The sequence below is a fragment of the Macaca fascicularis genome, chromosome 10 (assembly GCF_037993035.2).
Source record: "Macaca fascicularis isolate 582-1 chromosome 10, T2T-MFA8v1.1".
Lineage (NCBI taxonomy): Eukaryota > Metazoa > Chordata > Mammalia > Primates > Cercopithecidae > Macaca > Macaca fascicularis.
The window spans coordinates 119,753,590-119,772,411 of NC_088384.1; the positions used below are offsets into that span (position 1 = coordinate 119,753,590).

Consider the following 18,822-nt stretch of genomic DNA (forward strand, 5'->3'; position numbering starts at 1 on the left):
AATACAAAATTAGCCAGGTGTGGTGACACGTGCCTGTAATCCCAGCTACTCGGGAGGCTGAGGCTGGAGAATCTCTTGAACCCAGGAGGTGGAGGTTGCAGTGAGTCGAGATCATGCCATTGTACTCCAGCCTGGGCAACAAGAGCGAAACTGTCTCAAAAAATAAAATAAAATGCATTCACAAGGCCGGGCATGGTGGCTCATGCTTGTAATCCCAGCTACCTGGGAGACTGAGGCAGGAGAATCACTTATAACCTGGGAGTTGGAGGTTATAGTGAGCTGAGATCATACCACTGCACTCCAGCCTGGGCAACAAGAGTGAAACTCTGTCTCAAAAAAGTAAAATAAGGCTGGGCGCGGTGGCTCACACCTGTAATCCTAGCACTTTGGGAGGCCAAGGCGGGTGGATCACTAGGTCAGGAGTTCGAGACCAGCCTGGCCAACATGATGGAACCCCATCTCTACCAGCCTGGCCAACATGGGGAAACCCCGTCTCTACTAAAAATACCAAAATAAGCCAGATGTGGTGGTGCGCGCCTGTAATCCCAGCTATTCAGGAGGCTGAGGCAGGAGAATCACTTGAACCCAGGAGGCAGAGGTTGCAGTGAGCCAAAATCGTGCCATTGTTCTCCAGCCTGCGCGACAGACCGAGACTCTGTCTCTGAATAAATAAATAAATAAAATAAGAAAATAAAATATGTTCACATCCTTTGACATTCCTCACCTCAAAAGCTGGAACCCAACTCCCTCCTAAGCGGGAGTCTTCTCAGTGACTCGCTTCTAACAGCAGAACTTACGTGGCTTCCCACACTCAGAGGATACTGGGTTCCTCCCAATATCCCCCCACCCAGCGACCCCCACGCAGGTCGCTGGCTCTGGGGGATCCAGAACCATGTTTCAAGGACACTCCAGGCAGCCCCTGGATCGTCCATGTGGTGAGGAATGAAGGCCTCCTGCCTGCAGCCTTGGGAGGTAGCCTCAGAAGAGGATGCCCCAGCCGCTGCCCAGCCTTCACATGGCCAGGACCTCAGCCAGCGTCCTGACTGCAACGTCATGAGCGACCCCGAGCCGGAAATCCCCAGCTTTCATACTCCTGACTTATGGGGACTGACAGATAATGTTCATTGTTAATTAAGGGGTGACTTGTCACACACAATAGGTCACTAAACAGCTCTGTCTGGCCTCCCAGGAGGAGCCTGCCTTTCCTTTTCTTCATGGGAAAAGTGTGATCAGTTTGTGAAGGAGTCTCTGCCCCCAGTTGATGCCCGAGGCTCCACCTGGCGACCGTCACACGCTCCGTCTGCCCCTCTGGCGACTGTCACAAGCACCGTCTGCCCCTCAGTGCCTTGCCAGGCCCCCAGCCTGTGATCAGCCTGGTCTTGTGGGAGGCCAAGGCCCACTTGTGTTCATGTGTAGTGTGTGTGTCTGTGTGCCCGTGCGTGCCCAGGATACAGGGATGCCATATACAAGTGCTTTCAATGTTGTGTGGCGTGCATGCATCTGTGTGCCCAGGATACAGGGATGCTGTATACAAACACTTTTTTTTTTTTTTTTTTTGAGACAGTCTCGCTCAGTTGCCCAGGCTGGAGTGCAGTGGCGCGATCTTGGCTCACTGCAAGCTCTGCCTCCCGGGTTCATGCCAGTCTCCTGCCTCAGTCTCTGGAGTAACTGGGATTACAGGCACCCGCACCACGCCTGGATAATTTTTTCTTTTTTTTTTTTTGAGACGGAGTCTCACTCTGACGCCCAGGCTGGAGTGCAGTGGCGTGACCTTGGCTCACTGCAACCTCCGCCTCCCAGGTTCAAGCGATTTTCCTGCCTCAGCCTCCCACATAGCTGGGATTATAGGTGCCCGCCACCACGCCCAGCTAATTTTTTTTTTTTTTTTTTTTTTTTTGAGACAGAGTCTTGTTCTGCCGCCCAGGCTGGAGTGCAGTGACATGATCTCGGCTCACTGCAGCCTCTGCCTCCTGGGTTCAAGCGATTCTCCTGCCTCAGCCTCCCGAGGAGCTGGGACTACAGGCACCTGCCACCACGCCCGGCTAATTTTTTGTATTTTTTAGTAGAGATGGGGTTTCACCGTGTTAGCCAGGATGGTCTCGATCTTCTGACCTCGTGATCCACCCGCCTCGGCCTCTGAAAGTGCTGGGATTACAGGCGTGAGCCACCATGCCTGGCCAATTTTGTATTTTTAGTAGAAACGGGGTTTCACCATGTTGGTCAGGCTGGTCTTGAATTCCTGACCCCAGGTGATCCGCCCACCTCAGCCTCCCAAAGTGCTGGGATTACAGGCCTGAGCCACCACACCCGGCCCAGAATGTCTTTTTACTTTTTATTACTCCATCCCCCATCCTGGGTCCAGACCTGTGATAGTGAACAACCGGCTGTCTAGAGGTGAGTGGGGCGAGTGGGGCAAGTGGGGTGAGTGGGGTGAGTCCAGAGAACAGTGAGGTGCAGCCCCAGGGGTCTCGTAGCACCCGCCCCCATGTCAGGAAGTCCCACAGCCTAGAGGCTCCAGCCTCAGAGGCAGACGTAGGACCTGCCCTTTCCTCCTGAGCAGCGGGCCAGAGTCCTGAACAACAGGAAGCCACTGAGGAGAGCTCTGCCCTGAGGGAGGTCAGGGGGCCCCCGCCAGCCCCACCCACAGCAGCGGGCCCTCCCCCCATCACCCTGATGCCTCACCCCTTGGATTCCAGAGAGGAAAGTGGGCTTTTGTGTAGTTTACATGCTCATATCTTTTTTTTTGAAACGGAGTCGCCCAGGCTGGAGTGCGGTGGCGCGATCTCCGCTCACTGCAAGCTCCGCCTCCCAGGTTCCCGCCATTCTCCTGCCTCAGCCTCCCGAGTAGCTGGGACTACAGGTGCCCGCCACCACGCCCGGCTAATTTTTTGTATTTTCGGTAGAGACGGGGTGTCACCATGTTAGCCAGGATGGTCTCGATCTCCTGACCTCGTGATCCGCCCGCCTCGGCCTTCCAAAGTGCTGAGATTACAGGCGTGAGCCACCACACCTGGCCTGACATGCTCATATGTTAAAATCACCACTGTCACTAGAACAATTCATAATCATGGTGATAAAATAAGATTTATAACCAGCTTCAGTCAGGAGATACACAGAGCAGATCCTCACTCCCAGACAGGGAGCCTGCAGCTGCCCCCGAGCCCACAGGTGCCCACAGGACACACACAGACAGTTCAACCATGTCTTAAACACACAGGTGTTTATTGTTCATTTGATTTAATTTTTAAGTTCACTTTACTACGTGGATGAGATGGGTGCATATTACACTAGGCTTTCGCTATGAGAGCTGCCACCGTGAGGAGAATCCCAGCCCTCAGTTCTGCTTCCCTTTCTGAGTCCCACAAAAGCCACATGTGGGCAGCCTTGGGTTCCCATCCCAGCTGGCTGCTCCCTCTGGGGCTGTCTCGGTGGGGAGAGGGAGACAGGGCAGTGGGTCCCTGCTGACCCCTGAGCCCTGCAGGGGTCAGGATCCTCCCATAGTCCCTGGTGTGGCCCTGGAAGACGCTGGCAGTGCCTGCCCAAGGCCTCCCGCAGGATGGAAGCTGAGGGCCCTGGCTCTGGGTCCTAAGAGAACTCAGCTGCCCCCTTCACATTTTACAGCAATGGGCCAGGCAGCAGCTTTGGGATGGGGCTTCTGTGGGGAAGTGGGGGATGCTGCAGTGGTACAAAGACAGCCTCCCCTACCCCCGTCCTCCAGATGACCGTCCTCCAAGGCCAGCACTGGGCATCCAAGGGAGAGAAGGAACCGAGCCCAGAAGGTGTGGGCAGGAGAGGCCTGGAGTCAGGCCTCGACCCACAGCCCCCTCTGGGTGCCGAGTGGGAAGGGTGTGGGGGGTGGCTTGTGAACCTTACCCGCTGCCCTTCCAACCCTGGATCTGTGGGCAGCAGTCCCACAAAATCCCCCTTAGGGCTCCCTGAGGAGGACTTGTGGCTGCCACTTCCACCAGGGCAGAGGGCACAGGAGGGGCCAGCACTCCAAAGGGCTCTAGGCCGGGTCTTTCAAGGACATCCGCAAAGCCCTGGTGGGGAGGGCGGCGGGGCTGTCTCACCGAGGCGCCTGGGCCAGAGGCTCTTTGGAACTCTTGCACTGCTGAGTGGGGGACTGTCCATGCTGCCCACAACCTCTAGACCACGGCAGCCTGCTCATGGGCCCCTGGCAGAGAATGCCCACTCCCCAGCAGACTCAGGGCAGGCCGCCAACTGCAGGCTTCCAGGAAGGCCCAGGGTGTCCACCTCAGGCCAGGTGGTCTCAGAGGACCCCTGTGCAACCACATTAAGGAGAGCTGCAGCCCCCACCCACCTGCCTGCCAGTTCAACAAGCTCCCGCTTAACACGCAGGCTCCCAGGCACCATCACCCCCCGCTCCCCCGTTGCCCCTCCCGCATGGGGAGCCCCTTCCCCTTGGAAAGACAGCAGGTACCGTAGCCTCGCCTGTTGGCCAGGGGCGCCGGCTCAGAGGACCTGCCCTGACCTGCACATGCTGACCAGACAGCCCAGTGTAAGGACCCGCGATCCCACGCCACCGCCCTGTGGTTACCACGGTCACCACCACCTCTCTCACAAGGCCCCCGGGGGACCCAGCCTCGCCCGGCCTGGTGTCTGCACCGAGGGACCGCGTCTCACGCCCGGCGGCTCCTGCAGGGGAAGCCGTGGTCAGCGACTCACCACGAGGACAGGGCGGGGCGGCTGAGTGCAGAAGAGAAGCATGAAGCTGGGGCGTGGGTGGGGGAGGAGGAACAAAAGTTGCATCTAGACAGAGGTGAACGAAACAAAACCGAAACCCGAACGTGTTCTGTCGCAGGATGGGCGCCGCCCGTCCCGGGCCCTTAGCCCGACATCTCCTCTCGCTGCTCCTTGTTCCTGCGCACCTCGGCCGCGTGCAGCTCCTGCGGGACACGGGGCGGGAGGGCCTGAGGGCGGCGGTGGCTTGGGGTGACTCCGGGAACCCGCAGGCGCGCAGGCCTTGGCGCCCTGACACCCGCCCGGCCTCATCTGGGCTGGCCTCCGGCAGGACCCTGAATTGAGGGGGCGGGAGCACCGGGGAGGCCGAGAGCAGGGCCGGGGCCCAAGGACGGGTTTCCGGGGAGCTGGCTGGGCCCCGCTTCTAGCTCGTACCGGAGCCGAGCTTCCTCCAGAGCACTTTCAATATAATGAATTTAGCCATTTATTACTGCGGCTAGTGACTGTCCCACCAGGGGCAGAGTCTGGACCTGCTTCTTGCGCTGCTGGGGACGCCCAGTAAACACAGGATGAGCCCCCGACCCCCACCCCAGCGCAGGGCCTCCGGGTCCCCGGCCCCGCTCTGCGCCCCTCCGAGCTCCGCCCGAGCCCCGCCCCCGCCCAGTGCCCCGCCCCCTGTTGGCTACTAGCCCCGCCCCACCCCCGTCCGGTCCAGTCCCGCTCCTCCAAGCTCCGCCCCCTCCCCGCCTTCTGCCCGCCCCGAGCCCCGCCCGGCCCCGCCCCCGCACCTTCTCGCGCAGCCGCTCGCGCAGTGCGGCCAGGTGCGCCTCGCGGATCTCCTTGCTGAGCTCCATCTTGTAGTTGAGCTTCTCCTCCGCCTGCCGGCTGAAGTTGTTGTTCTCCTCCAGTGCCTTGTGCAGCACCTCGCGCTCGTGCTCGCGCCGCTCCGCCAGCTGCTTCAGCACCTGCGCCTCCTGCGTCTGTGCGGGGCGGGCGGGCGCGCGTGAGCGGCGACCCCGGGCCCTGCCAGGCCGGACTCCTGCTCCCTGCTCTCCGCCTCCCGCCCGGCGCCCGCTCGCCTCACCCGGCGCCTCCACCTGCCCAGGCCTCAGTGGGTGCCGGGACCCCCGGGCGCTGCCCTGTGGTCGGGGCAGGGCCAGGGGGTCGCGCTCCGCCGCCCCCGCCCCTGCCTCGCGCGCGGGTCCCGCGGTTCTGGCTGCGCCCAGGGCCCCCGCCGTGTCCTGCCGCCACTGCACACCCTGCACTGCGCGTCTCCGCCTCCAAGGACCAGCAGCGCAGGAAACCCTAACCTTGTGGGCGGTCTCAGCTTTCTTCCTCAGACATCCGCCCACTGAGCAGAGGAGCTGCTTGTTACACACCGGGTTCCGAGCTCCCAATTAGGTGCCCAGGAGCGGAGGAAGGGTCCCCAGGGGTGCTGGGGGAGGGGCCGGCTGGCGACCCCTGGAAGGAGAGCAGAGCAGCAGGACCCGTGCCAACGAGCCAGTCCCTACTAGTCAGCCCTGCGAACCCTGGTCCCTGGTCTCACCAGGAAGGGAACAGAGCCGCCTCCCCTGCCCAGTGCGTTGGCCTCCAGGGTGGCACTCCCAAAAAGGACATTTTTATCTCTGTTCCAGTCTCAGAGGGGCTGGTGGGAGGGGAGGCTGCAGGGAGGGGACCTGGAGCCCACACCCACCTCTCCCGGGGCCCGTCAGCCCTCCAGCAAGCCTCAGGGTCTTCATATGAGGCCCTCCTCCTGCTTCTCTGTCTGGGAGAGGGATGCCCCACCCGACGTCCCCAGGGCCCCTCTGGGGACCATCCCCTAGCATCCTGCTGGCCATGACAAGGGTGCCTCCCACTGCCACCAGAGGCTCCTGCTCCTTCCAGCTGGCCGCCGCCTCGGAACCCTTCCTCCTCTCCCTCCCATTCTTTTTTGTTTTTTGAAATGGAGTCTCGCCCTGTTGCCCAGGCTGGAGTGCAGTGGTGCAGTCTCAGCTCATGCATCCTTCACGTCTTGGGTTCAAGCAATTCCCCTGCCTCAGACTCCCTAGTAGGTGGGATTACAGGTGCGTGCCGCCACACCTGGCTAATTTTTGTATTTTTAGTAGAGACGGGGTTTCACCATGTTGGCCAGGCTGGTCTTGAACTCCTTAGCTCAAGTAATCTGCCTACCTCAGCCTCCCAAAGTTCTGGGATTACAGGCGTGAGCCACCGCACCCGGCCTCTCCTCATCCCATTCCTCTCTCTCAGGAAGTGGCCCAGGGAGCCACAGCCCCTCCCGCCCCAGGCGGAGGCGCTAACCAAACCCCCCGGGAGCACCCTGTGTCTTGCAGGCCCCGTCCCCGTGGGCCACCTCCGTCGAAACTCCTGGGGGGGTGGGAGGACTCCTTGCCTTCCTTCGCTCCTCAGCTGCCTCCAGCCGCTTTTGCAGCTCCTCCAGGGAGGTGTCCTTCTTCTTGGGTGGAGAGGAGAGCATAGGGCTCTCTGGGGACAGGTCAGAAGGGGACTTGAGGATGACCTCGAAGCTCTGGCCAGAGGCCCGCTTGTCCAGCTGCTTCACCTCCATGTCTGCAAGACCAGAGTAGAGCTTCAGAGGCCCGGCCAGAGCATGGCGTGGGCTGAGTGGGATGCTCCGGCACACATCCAACCCCAGGGCTGGGTGAGAGCAGGTGGCTGCTCCCACAGGAATCCCAGGCCTCAGCCCCCAGGATGGGCCCCTTCCCCCCAGAACCTCCCTGTCCGGAGGCAGCCAGGCTGGGAGTTCAGAGACTCTGGGAGGCCAGGGAAAAGGTGAGGTGGGCAGGCACTGCAGGGTAGGGCTAACTTTTTGTACTTTTAGTAGAGACGGGGTTTCACCCTGTTAGCCAGGATGGCAGCCGGGCACTCACCCCCATACTGGTAGATGGTGTTGGGGTGCGGCTGTGTGTAGAAGCAGGAGCAGATGAGTGACAGCACCGACAGCTCCTTCATCTTCTCCTTGTAAGCTGTGGGCACAAGGCTAGGCTGAGCAAGCGCCACTGGGGCCTGCCCACCTGGGGCCCCGTTTTTCCCTCCCCATGGCTGCCTCTGGCATGTCTCTATGAGACACGGAGCTGCCCAGCACGCTCTCGTGTGTCTCCACACCGCCGGCCCCTTCGTCTCTCCTCCAGCTCTCTTGCTTCCAGACGCTGGCGCTGTCTCCGTGGTGTGCGCCCTGCTCTGTCTCTCTCGCCTTCCGCCTCTCCCCGCCTTTCCTCTGTCTCGGCATTAATGTCCGTCCCATCTTGCACACCGACTTGTTTCTCCATCCTTCTCCCTGCCTGCTGTGGTCTGAATGTCTCCATTCCCCAAAACTCATGTGTTGAAATAGTAACCCCAAGGTGCCGGTATGTGGAGGTGGGGCACTGGGAGGGAATTAGGCCATGAGGATAGAGCCGTCCTGAGTGGTCCCAGAGGGGGGCTTCAGAGAACTCCCTCACCCTTCCATCATGTGAGGACACAGCCAGAAGATGCCACCTGTCTATGTACCAGGAGGCGAGACCTCTCCAGGCACCAATGCCGGCACCTTGATCCTGTACTTTCTGGCCTCCAGAGCTGTGGGAAGTAAGTTCCTGTCGTCTATAAACCACTCAGTCTCAGGTACCCGCACAGACTGACAAAGTCCCTGCCTCTGCCTGTCTGGGTCTCTGTTTACCTTCTGTCTGTCTGACTCTGTCACTGTCGTCGTATCTTTCCGTGTCTCGGGGGTAGCCCCTGACTCTGTCTCGTTCTCTGAGTGCATCTTTCTGTAATTCCTTGTCACTGTGTGTCTTTCTGACCCTTACCTCCCTCTGCGCCATTACTTCCCTCTCCCCTCCTCCTCCCTCCCGCTCCCTTACCAGCTCAAGCAGGCAAGAGTAACTCATGACGGGACCAGCACAGAGGCAAACCCTCTGCGGGCAGCACTTTCCTGGGCTGTAAACCTGGATGAAGCCCTCAGACCCTCCTTTCTCCTTCCTGATGATCGTGTGGTCACCCCGAGATGAAGCCAGGCCCTCTCCAGGCACATGCTCTCTGCCCATTTAGGGCTGGGCTTGGGCCACTGATGCCACCAAGAACCAAGGGAGGGCAGCTGTCCAGTCAGCCCCACAGCCAGGCCTCTTGCCCATTCAGGTCAAACAAGTGCCCACCAGCCAGTGTCCCTGCTGCCCAACCCAAACCAGAAGTAAGCCGGGCTGCTGTAGCCGTGTGCCCTGTCAGGGGAAGGGGAAGGTGTCTGCTCTCGCAGTGAACATAATTTAGCTCTTTTGGTCTATTCAGGGCGAGCCTCGCTCCTAAACAGACACTCTGGCCCGGTTTCTCACTAGTGCTCAACAATCATCTTGGCTGGGCGCAGTGGCTCACAACTGTAATCCCAGCACTTTGGAAGGCCGAGGCAGGTGGAACACCTGAGGTCAGGAGTTTGAGACTAGCCTGACCCACCTGGTGAAACCCGATCTCTACTAAAAATACAAAAATTAGCCAGGCGTGGTGGCAGGCACCTGTAATCCTAGCTACCTGAGAGGCTGAGGCAGGAGAATCGCTTGAACCTGGGAGGCGGAGGTTGCAGTAAACCAAGCTCGTGCCATTGCACTCCAGCCTGGGCGACAGTGAGACTCTGTCTCAAAACAGAAAGAAAAAGAAAGAGGGAGAGAGAGGGAGAGGGAGAGAGAGAGAGACACAGAGAGAAGGAAATGAAGAGAGGAGGGAGGGAGGGAGGGAAAGAGGGGAGGGGAGGGAACGGGAGAGGAGACAAAGGGAGACACAGGGCGGAAGTAATCAACTTTTCATGGTGAGCTGGGTCTTCCTGTGACAGTGCAGGGAACAGTCTGTCCTGGTCTAAATTTCCTAGTGACCTACACTTTTCTGGACAGAGCAGCACAGAGCCCAAGAGGGTGTAAGGAGGAACAGAAAGGAATCCCAGGGTGGACAGGCCGGCGTGAGAGCCTCTGGGGGAAGGATGGAGCCTTTGAGCCAGGAAGCGGGAAGCGAGGCAAAGCTACCTGTCTTGCTTATCGTCTTCAGGGAGGGAAGTGGAGGGGGACCGGGTGGGGAAGCCTCACAGGGGACTTTGACCTGACTTGTCAAATTTTATTTTATTTTATTTTTTCCTTTTTGAGACAGAGTCTCACTCTGTCGCCCAGGCTGGAGTGTAGTGGTGCGATCTCGGCTCATTGCAACCTCCACCTCCCGGGTTCACGCCATTCTCCTGCCTCAGCCTCCCGAGTAGCTGGGACTACAGGCGCCCGCCACCACGCCCAGTTAATTTTTTTGTACTTTTAGTAGAGATGGGCTTTCACTGTGTTAGCCAGGATGGTCTCGATCTCCTGACCTTGTGATCCGCCCACCTTGGCTTTCCAAAGTGCTGGGATTACAGGCGTGAGCCACCACGCCCGGCCATCAAGTTTTATTTTTTCACATGCAAAATCCATTCATGTATTTTTTTATTAAAAGTTAATTTATTTTATTTTGAGACAGAGTCTTGCTCTGTCGCCAGGCTGCAGCACAGTGGTGCGATCTTGGCTCACCGCAACCTCCACCTCCCAGGTTGAACGATTCTCCTGCCTCAGCCTCCCGAGTAGCTGGGACTACAAGCGACTGCCATGCCTGGCTAATTTTTGTAGTTTTAGTAGAGATGAGGTTTCACCATGTTGGCCAGAATGGTCTTGATCTCCTGACCTCATGATCCGCCCGCCTCAGCCTCCCGAAGTGCTGGGATTACAGGTGTGAGCCACTGCACCTGACCTACTTTATTTTTTAGAGACAGGACTGTACTCCGTTACCCATGCTGGAGTGTAGGGCGCAGCTGTGCAGTTCACTGCAGCCTTGAACTTCTGGGCTTGACTGATCCTTCCACCTCAGTAGCTGGGACTGCAGGTGCACGCCAGCACACCAGCTTTTTTTTTTTTTCTTTTTTCAATCTCAGCTCACTGCAAATTCCACCTCCTGGGTTCAAGAGATTCTCCTGCCTCAGCCTCCTGAGTAACTGGGATTACAGGCACGTGCCACCATGCCCGGCTAATGTTTGTGTTTTTAGTAGAGACGGGTTTCGCCATGTTGGTCAGGCTAGTCTCAAGCCGCCGCGCCCGCCGGGCCTACACACCAGCTTTAAAAAAAAAAATGTCGGCCGGGCGCCGTGGCTCAAGCCTGTAATCCCAGCACTTTGGGAGGCCGAGACGGGCGGATCACGAGGTCAGGAGTTCGAGACCATCCTGGCTGACACGGTGAAACCCCGTCTCTACTTTAAAAATACAAAAAACTAGCCGGGCGAGGTGGCGGCGCCTGTAGTCCCAGCTACTCGGGAGGCTGAGGCAGGAGAATGGCGTGAACCCGGGAGGCGGAGCTTGCAGTGAGCTGAGATCCGGCCGCTGCACTCCAGCCTGGGCGGCAGAGCGAGACTCCGTCTCAAAAAAAAAAAAAAAAAAGTCGTAGTGGTATCGAGGCCGGGCGCAGTGGCTCATGCCTGTAATCCCAGCACTTTGGGAGGCCAACGTGGGCAGATCACGAGGTCAGGAGTTCAAGACCAGCTTGACCAACATGGTGAAACCCCATCTCTGCTAAAAATACAAAAATTAGCCGGGCAAGGTGGCAGGCACCTGTAGTCCCAGCTACTCGGGAGGCTGAGACAGGAGAATCGCTTGAACCTGGGAGGCAGAAGTTGCAGTGAGCTGAGATTTCGCCACCACACTCCAGCCTGGGTGACAGAGTGAGACTCCATCTCAAATGTATATGTATATATAGTAGCGCTGTGTTGCCCAGGCTGGTCTTTTTTTTTTTTTTTTTTTTTTTTTTTTTGAGACGGAGTCTCGCTCTGTCGTCCAGGCTGGAGTGCAGTGGCCAGATCTCAGCTCACTGCAAGCTCCGCCTCCCGAGTTTACGCCATTCTCCTGCCTCAGCCTCCCAAGTAGCTGGAACTACAGGCGTCTGCCACCTCGCCCAGCTAGTTTTTTGTATTTTTTTAGTAGAAACGGGGTTTCACCGTGTTAGCCAGGATGGTCTTGATCTCCTGACCTCGTGATCCGCCCGTCTCGGCCTCCCAAAGTGCTGGGATTACAGGCTCGAGCCACTGCGCCCGGCCGCCCAGGCTGGTCTTGAACTCCTGGCCTCAAGGGATCCTCCCACCTCAGCCTCCCAAAGTACTAGGATTATAGGTGTGAGCCACAGTACCTAGCCGATTAAAAATTAATTTTATTTTATTTTTATTTATTTATTTATTTTTTTTGAGACGGAGTCTCACGCTGTTGCCCAGGCTGGAGTGCAGTGGCGCGATCTCGGCTCACTGCAAGCTCCGCCTCCTGGGTTCACGCCATTCTCTTGCCTCAGCCTCCTGAGTAGCTAGGACTACAGGCGCCCGCCACCGCGCCCAGCTAATTTTTTGTATTTTTTTTAGTAGAGACGGGGTTTCACTGTGGTCTCGATCTCCTGACCTTGTGATCCGCCCGCCTCGGCCTCCCAAAGTGCTGGGATTACAGGCTTGAGCCACCGCGCCCGGCCTAAAAATTAATTTTAAAAAGGAGGATGTGATGAGGGAGTTAGAGGGTGTGCCAGCCACGTGTTCCACAGCAGCAGGTCAGGAGACGTTGGGGACATTTAGAGGAGCTGAGGAGGTGGCCAGCCCTGTACTCAGGAGGGCAGGGGAGGGAGAGAGCAAGAGGGAGTTTGGGCTGGGGCAGAACACACCCGGGTCCTGAGAGAGGATAGGAAGGCAGGGACATGGCCCCTCCAGGCCTGACTCTGCCAGCAACCAGCTCCCTGTCAGCAGACTCCAGGCCCCCATCCTTCAGATCATCCTTCCTTATCATATATCCAAAACTCTGAATGTGGCCAGGCGCAGTGGCTCACGCCTGTGATCCCAGAACTTTGAGAGGCTGAGGCAGGAGGATAGCTTGAGAACAGGAGTTTGAGACCAGCCTAGGCAACATGGTGAAACCGCATCTCTACTAAAAATACAAAAATTAGCCGGGTATGGTGGCACACGCCTGTGGTCCCAGCTACTCAGGAGGCTGAGGCATGAGAATCACTTGAGCCTGGAAGGCGGAAGTTGTAGTGAGCGGAGATCGCGCCACTGCGCTCCAGCCTGGGCAACACAGCGAGACTGTCTCAAAAAACAAAAACCGGAATGTGTTTACCATAAAGGTCGAAAACGTGATTAACAGCTGCTCGAAGCCCCTGTCTGCCCTGAGCCCGTGGGAGTGAGGCCTACCCTGTGGTCTGGCTACAGGGAGGAAGGGCAGGCAGATTGGAGGGGGCAGGAGAGCAGGTCAGGAATTGGCCAACTCTGGAGAGAGCGACCAAGAGGAAGTCTGCACCCAGGGCAGGGCTGGCCAAGAGCGAGGTGGGACATTGGACCAGTATTTTCAGAGCTGGTGAGGCTTAAAGAGCATGTCTACGGCCTCTTATTGCAGAGGGAGGATGCCGAGGCCCCAGACCCATCCAGGCCACCTCTTCACAGACACAGCGGGTGCCAGGGAAGCTCCTGCCCAGAGCCTCGAGGCATTGCTCCCAGTCTCTCTCTCTCTTTCTTTTTTCTTTTCTTTTTTTTCTTTCTTTAGACGGGGTCTCGCTCTGTCACCCAGGCTGGAGTGCAATGGCACAGTCTCGGCTCACTGCAACCTATGCCTCCCCAGTTCAAGTGATTCTCCTGCCTCCGCCTCCCGAGTAGCTGGAATTACAGGCGCATGCCACCACGCCCAAATAATTTTTTGTATTTTTAGTAGAGATGAGGTTTCACCATGTTGGCCAGGCTATTCTTAAAGTCCTGACCTCAGGTAATCCACCCACCTCGGCCTCTCACAGTTCTGGGATTACAGGTGCGAGCCGCCGCGCCTGGCCCCTCTGTCTCTTTTGATTCCCTTCTTTCTCACTCACCTCCCATCTTTCCCCTTCACTGACTTCAGGGAGTTACAAACGATTCTTGCCATGAGCTGGGCTGGTTTTGTCTCCCTGCTTCTCTTTGTACTAAACATTAGATACCGAGAAAATGCGGATTGGCCTTTTGGATGATTCGTCAGCAGGAGTCAGAAAAAGGTACCTGGTTGGCCTCAAGCAGCAGCTATAGTGGTGCCCACTCCCAGGGTCACAGCAGCTATAGTGGTGCCCACTCCCAGGGTCACAGCAGGCTATAGTAGTGCCCACTCCCAGGGTCACACCTCAAAGCCACGCCTCCCTCCTGCCCAGCTGGGTGCCCTTATCAGCCCTCCTTCTTCTTCTTCTTCATCTTCCTCTTCTTTCTTTTTTTCCAGAAGGAGTTTCTCCTCTTGCTGCCCAGGCTGGGGTGCAATGGCACAATCTCAGCTCACTGCAGCCTCCCCCTCCCTGGGTTCAAGCAATTCTCCTACCTCAGGCTCCCAAGTAGCTGGGATCACAGGAATGTGTCACCACACCTGGCTAATTTTGTACTTTTAGCAGAGAGAGAGGTTTCACCATGTTGGCCAGGCTAGTCTCGAACTCTTCACCTCAGTTTATCCACCAGCCTCAGCCTCTCAAAGTGCTGGGATTACAGGCGTGAGCCACCCTATCAGCCTCACTTCTACCCTCACAGGAGGAATGGAGGCTCAGAGCGGGCAAGTGTTCCACCCAGCATCACACAGCGCACTGGGTGAGAGCCTGGTCATGAGCCTGGGCCTGACTGCAGGCTCCTTTTGGGAGCTCACGGAGATGGGGGTCTGTCCAGAACTGAGAGGCCAGGGGACCACAGTGGCCTCCGACCCCTGGAGGGCCCTGGAGGCTGCTGCTGGCTCCCGCCTGGGGCAAATGGAGGTCACTGTCACCCAGGCTGCCTCTCATGGTGCCAGGAGCCCAGCAGGGCGGGAGCCACCAGCCGATTTGCCTTACCCTGGGCAGGAAACTCAGAAATGTGGCTACACATTCAGGCTGCCTGGCTTGCGGTGAGCACTCATCTCTTATCAGGCAAGCAGCCAAGCACCTTTCCTGAAATATTGAGGCCTCGGAACAAGCCCCAGGGGAGGTGCCAGCACTGTCATCTCCACCCAGATAAGGAAACCCAGGTCCTGAGAGGTTATGCAGCTCCCACAAGACCACACAGCTGGCGGAGGTCAGACTCTGGGTTGCAGAAGGATAACGTGAGCAGAGACCACAAAAGAGTGAGGAGCGGCATACCCAGATGCCCAAACGGCCTCCCTTTCCCAGCTCAGCACCAGGAACCGAGCCCGTGGGGAGGGACCGTCAGGGAAAGGCTGTCAGGAAGGGCAGGAGGCGGCCCTGGAGAGGACAGAGCTGCCCTCAGAGGCCGGAGGGGAGTCCCCTCTGCTGAGCGCCTCCCAGGATCCCTGGGGGTGTCCGGGAGGAGGCGGAGGGAGGAGGCGCAGATGGACAGGACTCCCAGAGAGGGTGGGGAGGTGTGGTCGGTGACACACACGGTCCCCTCCTGGCAGGTGCTGAAGTCACCTGGAGCCTCCAAGCCCGTGGGGCCTGAGGGGCGGGGTCAGGTCGGGCACGCGTGGGTGGGCGGAGTTCTGCGCCCGGAGCCAAGGCGGGCACTGGGGAGAGAACAAGTCAGCTCGGGAGGGGACCACGGGGACCCCTCCCGGGGCGGAAGAAAAGGTGGGAGGGAGTGCGGCCGTGGGCGGAGGCGGCGATGGGAAGAAGGTGGGGCCCTTCGTCCCGTCCTCCCGAACGCCGGGCGAAACACGCAGCGGGTTCTGCGGCCTCGGGGCAGAGCAGAGCGTTTCGGGAAGGGCGGGCCTCGCGTCCTCGCGCCCGGGGTCGCCCGGCAGCTCCCCTGCGTCCAGAATCCCCCCACCCCAGGCCTGCGCCCGCCCCTTCGCCTGAGCTCCGCGCGGAATGGGCCGGGAGGCCGGGGTGGGCGCTACCTTCGAAGGCGGTGGGTCCGCCCCGTGGAAGGCGACGGGGGCGGGAGGGGCGGACCCCTCTGGTCTCCGGAGGGTTTGGGAATCGCAGTCGCCCCTCCCCCATCCGGGCCCCGCGGCGCAAAGGGCAGTGGCTTTTCTGGCCCGAGCAGGTGGCCCGGGCGTCGCGAAGGGTGGTCCCCCAGGCCTCAGCGGTGTGGGGGGAGGGCGCGGTCCCCCTCACTCCGGGCTCGTCCGGGCCTGGCCCGCCCCGCTCGCTCAGCGCCCCCTCCAGCCCCTGCGCTCCACTGGCGCGGGGAGCGCCGGGCCCCCGGCTGGGGCTTTGGCAGAGGGTCCCACCCTCTCCCCGCCTCCCCGCGAAGGCTCAGGCGGACCCAGATCTCGGGTCGCCGGACGCCCCAGGGACTCCGCCCGCACATCGCGAGCGCGCCCACCCGGTCACGAGCCCACGCCCGGGTCTCGGAGCCACCCTGCGGCAGTCCCGCCCTGCGTGCACGCGGGTCCCCCGGGGCGAGGCGCCCCCGCTCGACGTCCGGTCCCGAGCGCTCCCCGGCGCGGAGCCTCGCAGCCCAGCGCCCCACCAGCCCCGCCGGCGCCGCAGACCCCAGCCTCGGGCGGGTCCGACCCAGGCTTGCAATGCGCAGGGTGGGAGAAGGGAAAGCGGCGTCCGCAGCCGGCCCCTGCCCCAGGCGAGGCCAGACGAGGCCTCTGCTCAGACCCCGCCGCCCTAGAAAGCCCGCGGCCCGGGAGCCTACCCGAAATGGTGCTGGCCATGGTGCTGGTGGCGTTTGGGCCTGCAGAGGCTGGAGAGGCGCGAGTGGCGGCCGGAGCTGCAGACGGCTAGTGCTGCAGTGCCGGGGAGGGGAGGGGAGGGGAGGGAGCGAGGGCGGGCGGGAGGCGGGCGCGGCGGGAGAGAGAGAGGGAGAGGGAGCGGGAGGGGGAAGAGAGAGAGAGTTGGGGGAAGGAGGGAGGGAGAAAGGGTTGAGGGAAGGAGAGAGAGAGACTGCGGGGGCGGGAGGAGGGAGGGAGGAAGAGAGAAAGGAGCAAGCACCTGGCTTCGGGAGGGGCCGCGGCCCTCAGAGGGAGAGGGCGGAGGGGGGTGCGAACTGCAACAAGACCCCCACCCTCCAACCGCTCATGGCGGGACAGCTGCTATCCCAACTTGGCTTTGTGAGGCCTGAGGGTGGGGTGGGGGTGGAGATGAGCTCCCATTCCCCAGGGCAGGCGGGGCAGGGGCAAGGCAGGAGGGGCAGTTCCCACCCATGGGGTGGGGCTGCAGAGCCCTTCGCGGAGGCTGCTGTAAGCTGGGCTGGTGCCAACAGGGTCCAGGTCTGTGCCTGCCATCAGAGAGGATGCCATGGCCACAGGGGTGGGCGCTGGCCTGGAGGCCTCCAAGGGGCATCTCCCGTGAGCCCAGGGGATGGGCAGGATCTGAGCAGAGAAGAGTGAAAGTGGAGGGGTGAGGCCAGAACAAAGGCTCTGCGGTGAAACAGAGGTGGGCTCCCGCCTCGGCTCTGATGTTCACTCGCTGTGTGGCCCAGGCCAAGGGCAAGCGTCTGACCTCACTGGATCTTTGTTTCTCAGGGTAAGATGAGACAATGAGGCCCCTAGATGATGGAGGAGGGGTGCCAGGGTTGTGTGCACTTAGTGAGTGGGGGGCAACCTATCCTGCCCCTGTCCTCGTAACTCCCAAACGGAAAGCCTGGCAGACAAATGGAGCATCATTCCCATTGCAGGGATGGAGCCACCGAGGCAGGGAGAAGTGCTTTGCCCTACAAACAACTAAGTCATAGGGCCAGGAGCAAAACCTTGAAAACCTCAGCAGACTCGCAGAGCCATGAGACTGGCTCAGCAACACAAAAGCCGGGGGCAAGCCTCAGCTCTAGCAGTGCGCTGGGAGTACCCAAGGCCCGTCACATCCTAGGGTGGCCTGGAGAGTCCTGACCCCTGGTGTGCAAGCCAGCATCGTCCCCGAGACTGTGAGTCTGGTGGAGGTGATGCCCAGGAGGGTGACACTGTGTGGCTCAGAGGTACCCTTAAGACAGGAGGATCATCAGGCAGGCCCTGACCTCATCACAGGAGCCCTTTAAAAGCAGTTTCCTTTGCCTGGTTGAAGAAATTGGGGGATCAAAGCAAAGAAGGTTCTCTGCTGTTGAGACGAGGGGACACGTGGCAAGGATCTGAGAACTGCTCCCGGCCAACAGCCAGCAAGACGACAAGACCTTAACCGCAAGGAAGTGAGTTCTGCCAACAAGAAGAGAATGGGCTTGGAGGCAGGTTTGACCCCAGGGCCTCCACACAATAACTCAGCCCAGCTGCCCACTTGGTTTCAGCCTTGGGATACTAAGAATTAGGAGGTAATAAATGAGGGTTGTTTTAAGCTGTTGGGTTTGTGGTGATTTGCTATGAAACCATATCGAACTAATATACACACAGAGGTGCTGGCCCCTGGGCTATTCCTAGGAACCCACCTAGGAAGGAGGAGGAAGGGCGGAGAGGCACACAGAGCTGCCCACCACAGCAGCCGCGTCCTCCCTGTTGGCCACCACAGTGGCAGTTGGGGATGGTCAGCATCCTTCAGGCAGACTCCAGCCCTGGGTGCTGGAACTCAGGTACTAAGGATCAAGAGTAGCCCTCTCTGAGACCTCCAGAGTCTTCTCATGTGGGTGGGGCAGGACCTACCCCGTCAGGCTCAGAGCACTGCAATGCCTCACACTCATTGTGACTCTGACCAGGCCCTCTCTGAGCCTCTGTGTCCTCATCTGGAGCACAGGGACCAGGTGTGTGGAAGCCCATGGCATAGCACCAGGAACACAGTAGATGGGCACAGTGTGCACTAGCAGGCACACACAACAGGGGTAATGACGGTCAGCACCCTAGCAGGCACACACAACAGGGGTACTGACGGTCAGCACCCTAGCAGGCACACACAACAGGGGTACTGACGGTCAGCACCCTAGCAGGCACACACAACAGGGGTACTGACGGTCAGCACCTTAGCAGGCACATGCAACAGAGGTACTGACTGTTAGCTGTACTGACTGTCAGCGTGCTAGCAGGCATACACAGTGGCTGTACTGACAGCATGCACATGCCATAGGTGTACTGACTCTCAGTGCACTGGCAGGCACACGCAATAGGAGTACTGACAGCATGCTAGCAGGCACACAATAGGTGTACTGTTAGTGCATTAACAAACACACACAATAGCTGTACTGACTGTTTGCCCCAATATAGTGCCAGGTCTTGGAGCAGATTTTGACTTCTCACCAAGATCAAACGCAGGAAGTGCATGAGC

The 18,822-nt window shown here is 59.3% G+C and overlaps 1 protein-coding gene across 2 annotated transcripts; it reads right to left on the reverse strand.

Moving 5' to 3' along the window:
• Nucleotides 1–3,201: 3,201 nt before the first annotated feature.
• On the reverse strand, nucleotides 3,202–16,377 carry STMN3 (stathmin 3). Of its 2 annotated transcripts, none has more exons than XM_015457625.4 (5): nucleotides 16,280–16,377; nucleotides 7,587–7,682; nucleotides 7,091–7,266; nucleotides 5,490–5,681; nucleotides 3,202–4,907 (listed from the first exon to the last, which is right to left on the reverse strand). In XM_015457625.4, exons 1-5 carry the CDS (start codon nucleotides 16,296–16,298, stop codon nucleotides 4,848–4,850), a joined length of 543 nt encoding a protein of 180 aa, XP_015313111.1. In that variant the 5' UTR covers nucleotides 16,299–16,377; the 3' UTR covers nucleotides 3,202–4,847. The 2 variants fall into 2 exon arrangements, with proteins under 2 accessions (XP_015313111.1, XP_045220090.1); XM_045364155.3 differs by having other exon boundaries at nucleotides 7,052–7,266.
• Between the last annotated feature and the right edge of the window lie 2,445 nt (nucleotides 16,378–18,822).

Excerpts from the sequence above, each read along its gene's own strand:
- STMN3 (XM_045364155.3), bottom strand. Across the intron at positions 5,682-7,051 it reads CCCCAGGAGTTTCGACGGAG|ACGCAGGAGGCGCAGGTGCT; the intron begins GTGGCCCACGGG and ends CGCCCCGCACAG. Across the intron at positions 4,908-5,489 it reads GCGAGCGGCTGCGCGAGAAG|GAGCTGCACGCGGCCGAGGT; the intron begins GTGCGGGGGCGG and ends CGTGTCCCGCAG.